Source organism: Populus euphratica, unplaced genomic scaffold (genome assembly GCF_000495115.2).
Source record: "Populus euphratica unplaced genomic scaffold, PopEup_1.0 scaffold556.1, whole genome shotgun sequence".
NCBI classification, from domain to species: domain Eukaryota; kingdom Viridiplantae; phylum Streptophyta; class Magnoliopsida; order Malpighiales; family Salicaceae; genus Populus; species Populus euphratica.
In genome coordinates this window covers 174,620-180,211 of record NW_011500140.1, presented here as the reverse complement: position 1 = coordinate 180,211, position 5,592 = coordinate 174,620, and the positions used below count along the sequence as shown (strand labels likewise).

General features: G+C 34.4%; 1 protein-coding gene across 1 annotated transcript; it reads left to right on the top strand.

Annotated features, from left to right (window-relative positions):
* Window positions 1–355: 355 nt before the first annotated feature.
* Window positions 356–2,396, top strand: LOC105110612 (transcription factor TCP23-like). Its single transcript, XM_011005700.1, has one exon. It carries the CDS (start codon window positions 885–887, stop codon window positions 2,136–2,138), a length of 1,254 nt encoding a protein of 417 aa, XP_011004002.1. The 5' UTR covers window positions 356–884; the 3' UTR covers window positions 2,139–2,396.
* The last annotated feature ends 3,196 nt before the right edge of the window (window positions 2,397–5,592 follow it).

The following is a 5,592-nucleotide window of genomic DNA, read 5'->3' as shown; positions in this document are numbered from 1 at the left end:
TATATATATATATATTCTGCTGTAGATTTTTCGCAGCACCTCTCAATTAAGTATTTTAACGAGGGAAAGAAAAGAGGAAATGGGTTGTTAGAGTTGATCATTAACGTCATCATGATCGTCATTATCAACAAGAAAACTAAAAAAATGGGCAAGAAAAAGCAAAAAGATAGAAGATGGATCATCATGGATAGGTTAATAAAAGCTAATAAGAGAAGAAAAAGGCCCCTATTTGTGGTGTCTTTTATCTATATATCAGTGATTAAGATGTTTTTTTTTTCTTTTTGCTCAACTTAATTTTCAACACTATGATGCCAAAAAGTCTTGAGCCCCTTCTTCTCAAATAGTATAACAGTAGAAGATTTTGAGATATGAAATCTTGGAAGCCAAGCCCTACTTATTGCTCCGAGTACTAACATTCCTCTCTCTCTCTCTCTCTCTATCATTTTATAGAGGAAGAGGGAGAAAAAGAGACCCCACGACTGGGCACCATTACTGTAATCTTACAGGCCCAGCTATACTGATTCTTTTTTAGCTTTATTGGCCCTCGTTTCTCTCTCTTTGTAGAGGGACAGCAGTCAATCACAAGGAAAAAAAGAAGATCCCCACGCACTACCAGACTATCAGTGCTGTTCTGTGCTGTGTCTTGTGAGAGAAAAAGAGAGAGAGAGAGTCAAGATATCACAAATCACAAGATCAAGAAGAAATCCACAAGTTCTTTCTCTCTTTTTTTATGTGTTTTTTAATCTTATTTTCGTTTTCAGGAGTAGTGGTGTGACTCGAAGAAGAAGAAAATATGAGATAGAAACAAGCGATTATTATTGAAAGTAGTCTAGGTTTTGGGAAGAAGAAGAGGTGGTTGCTTGGAGTTGAAAGCACCAACCCAGATGGAATTAATGGAGTCACAAAGAAATACTCGTAACCAACAAAGAAACAGTGGTGCTGACGAAGATCGCCATGGCCAAAAAGAGGAATCAGTAGCAGCTTCACTGCAATTAGTAGTCCCTCTTGGAAGTCAATCATCACAGCTTCAACAGCAACATGGGTCTACTTCTACTACAACAACAACCCAGGGCCCATTTATGGGCTCCATATCTAGCCAAATTGGTGTCCATCCTTCCACTTCAACTTCCAATTCTACCATTACAAAATCCACCATAAAGAGGCCGTCAAAAGATCGCCATACCAAGGTAGATGGCCGCGGCCGACGCATCCGGATGCCAGCCATGTGTGCGGCACGTGTCTTTCAGCTCACAAGAGAATTAGGCCATAAATCTGACGGAGAAACCATCGAGTGGTTACTACAGCAAGCTGAGCCTTCCATAATTGCTACAACTGGTACTGGTACAATTCCTGCCAATTTCTCCACTTTGAATGTTTCTTTACGAAGCAGTGGTGCTACTATTTCAGCACCTGCATCAAAATCAGCTCCTCTTTCTTTTCATAGTGGATTAGCTTTCTATGATGCTAATGATGCCAGCGAAACTCGAAGAGCTATGGCATCTAACCCTCATATGTTAGGATTCCACCATCAGTTGTATCCTCAAAATCTTGTCTCCGATGATAATTACATGAGGAAGACTTTTCGAGAAGATCTTTTTAAGGAAACCACACAGCAACAAAGCACGGAAACAATTGAAGCTAGTAATTCTGCTAAATCAAGAACTGGAGTTCAAGATCAAGAAACAGCTGGTTCTATTAGGCCAGCAACAAACATTCTGCCAACTCCAATGTGGGCAGTTGCGCCGGCCGCAACCACAAATGGTGGCAATACATTCTGGATGTTACCAGTAGGAGGTGGTGCCACCCCAGCAGCTGCCGTTACAGAACCCCAGATGTGGACTTTTCCTACAGCAGGAGCAGCTGCTGGAGTGACATCAATGCAAAGAGTGAATTTTGGTGGCAGCAGCCGCGTTTCGAACCCAGTTCAACTTGGTTCCATGATAGTGCAGCAGCAAGTGGGAGCTAATCAGCAGCTTGGATTAGGACTGTCAGAGAGTAATATGGGGATGATATTTGGTGGTGTGAATGCTTATAGCAGTAGTAGGGTTGGTTTGGGCATGGATCTTGAGCAAAATAATCAAGAAAAACAGCCACAAGGCAGTGACAGTGGAGATGAAAACCCTAATGATTCTCAATAATATTGTCAAAATAAGCAACTATTTTTCAGTCTGAATTCGATCGGTTTTGTTTGCGGCTGTCTTTAATTGCTTTGGTAATGGCTTTTTAGCAGTCATTTTTTGAGCTAAAATTATCCGGGTGTCTATTTTGATTTTCTTAATTCGCTTTGTAATCGTAGAGTTGCCTTTTGGCTTCTTGAAAGCAACCATTGTTGATTGTTAGCCATGTTTGTTCATATGAAAAGAAATGGGATTCTATGCATAGATTGGTGTAAAAAATGCCTTTATACTTGATGATCTTGTGTTACAGCATGAATTCAGTGGTCACTCTCCTGTCATTATGAGAAGTTACAAGTTTGAATGAAGAATTGAACTTGGCCGGCCCCCGGAGGGTCAGAGAAGGCCCCATTTCTCTACCAAGATCTGGCCATAGTTTCAAGTTTCCATGTTCCTTTGTACCGAAGAGAATTTTGGTGGGTAAAAGGTGAGAGTACACCAATTATTATTGTTTTTCTTTTTATAGAAATCTTAATTTTATTCTTCCCTTTCCTTGATTTTTTTTAGTTTTTTCTTTATATAATTCAAGTTATAGTGTTACATAGTAAGAAAAAAGAGACATATATAAAGAACCATAAAACATGTTTGATGGAAGAAACATAAATATATAAAATAAATTTATTTATTAGAACAGTTTTAAAATAAATTTTTATACTTTTAAAATTGAAAATACAAGGAATATGTTTCTTTTATCCATACTATCTTTTTTTTTTATTGCAAGACATAAACTAAACGTTTTCTCTTCTTTTTTTCTTTTTCTTGTGCTAATGTTTGTTGATTTTTTTATATAGAATATAAATAAATAAAACCAAGGTTTGGAGACAGCAATATATATTATGACAATAACATTGCGAAGTACACACATTAACCAAAAGGCCAAAACGTTTGTCCCATGAAAGCAGTCTTATCATGATCTGTACAAAGAAATCTTTCATGGGATAAATCTATCTGCAGAAATCTTCATTGTTTACATTCTAAGTTCTTGCGGTTGTTGTCATGAGCAAATGATTATTATATAATGGAAATGGAAAAACAACAAGAGATCAGTATAACTAAAAGGTTATAGAGAATTTAAGGATCTTAAAAATGGGATTCTCCTACCACATGTTCAAGACAGGGAACCTTAAAGAGTGTAAGAATGGAGGATGGCCTTGCAAGTTTCCACATGGCCCTTCATTAATGGATTAGGAGGATCCATCTTCCTTTTCATGGCTTGATTTGTTGGATTAGGGTTTACCTGTTCATCCATCTGTAATACATATATGCAAATGGTGGGGAGCAAATAATGAAGAATCTCTGGCCGTCGACCTTTTGTCCTTCTCGTATCCTATTTTACCCCAACAACCCAGTCGCTATATTATCCTTTTTCTTACTTAGATTTTTCCTTTGCCAAAATAAATTTTTACCAAGGGAAACTTTGTTTTATGTAAAATATTTTATTAAAGTGCTGATTAGTGTAAAATACTATAATGTTTTAAAGAAAAATTAATTATGAAGTCAGTACTTTATATTAAAAATATTTTTGATTTATAAAATTACATAAAATGTTTTACAAATAATAATCAAATCATAATATCATATAACTATTTTAAAATTATCACTAATCCTGTTACTCATGAACTAATCCTGATTTCATAAAAATTATCACTAATCCTGTTACTCATGATCATCTCTTTCTCTTTTACCACTATAATCATCATCTTTAATATCCTCGTATTTTTTTCCATGACTACTATCACCTCATCACTCTCACTACTATAATTACTTCACCATCTTTGTTATTTCATTACCATTATTTTTTTATATTATTATAGTATTGCTTAGCAAATATTGTATAACTTGTTTCATAAAATAATAATTTATGATAAATTCATAAAATATTTTGTATAAATATCCCTTTAAGTCTTTAATTTCTCAATGTGATATATATATATATATATAATAATCGATATTTTCAATGTAATTTTAATAAAAATCAAATTTTAAATCTTTAATACAAGATATTAAATAGTAAATTCGAGTTTAGCAATCTAAAATCAATGTCATCCAATGAGTAAGATGGGAGCATAAGGGGAGACAAGAATTTATTTAATATGTTTATGTGTGTCTATAATATATATATATATGGCTAATTAAAAGTGCTAGAATACTTCTTAATGAACTATAAGAGGTGGTTCAACCTCATACGTATAAGATTTAGGTTTAATATATATTTCTCAATACTTTCTTGTGATCGCCACAAGTCCAAAACCCTACACGGCAAAGTTTAAGACTTAGAGAGAATGTGATCATTAAAAATGATTAAGAATATTCGAACCAGTTTTTTGAATATTAGAAAAGAAAAGGGAAAAACAACCAGCACCTCGCTACTTTACTGCCATTTTCTGGGCAAGGAATTAAAAGCTCTAATAATGCATGATCCAAGGCATAGTGGAAAGTAAGGTAGGTAGATGGAAGGGATGACCTAAAAATAGCTCCCACACTATATTAAATATTACCAAACAACACCTAAAACTATAATTACTATTGAATAAAGAGTTTAAGAGACACAGATATAATTTCAAACAACAACATGTACAATTTCAATTCCTACATAAAATCCTAATTCTTTACCGAATGTTGGTTGTTGCTGTTCTTAATATTATCATCATAATTATTAACATTATTACTAATATTAATATTATTAAAAGGGATGTTGCAGCATCGTTTAAATCTTCTTTGACATGATAATATATATATAATATAGTCCACTGGCAGAAAGCAGCATGATTAAACCAAACGATCGGGACTCCCTGCAATTATTGACCATGGTTAGCACCCAAGATGCTCTCTAGCTAAGCTTATCCAAAAGAACATGATCACAGCCGTCACATCTCTCGAATCTTCATAATTTTTAACATCCTACTTTTAATTTGTCCAAAAGCAAAATGGTCTATGTCTTAAAGCACCTTCACCATTGTTCAAGGAAAAAAAAACAATTCTCTAGGTGATGGTAAGTGATAAGAATTTGGGATCAAGAAGTTACTCCTTTATGGTTTTAGATTCGAGTCCTTAGTTGCTCATATGATGGTCACTAGAGGCTTACATAGTCGTTAACTTCAGAGTCTGTGGGATTAGTCATAGTGCACATAAGCTGACCCGAACACCCATATTAATCTAAAAACAAGAAAAAAAACCAAGGCACCTTCAACTTTTCATGCATAGACCATGGCCACCTTTACCATGTAATTACTTTATGCAACACATGGAATAGAGAAGTGATAAATCAACAGCTGCTCAACACGATAGATAGAGACGAATTAGTTACCAATTATTCAAGCCTATATATTTTTTTTTTGATCGAGAGTAGAATTGTTGCTGCTCTTCAAACTATTTTTTATATCAAAATATATTAAAATATTTTTTTATTTTTTAAAAT

What these genes read in the sequence shown, in the direction of transcription:
- LOC105110612 (XM_011005700.1), top strand. Translation starts at nt 885, where the DNA reads ATGGAATTAATGGAGTCACAAAGAAATACTCGTAACCAACAAAGAAAC.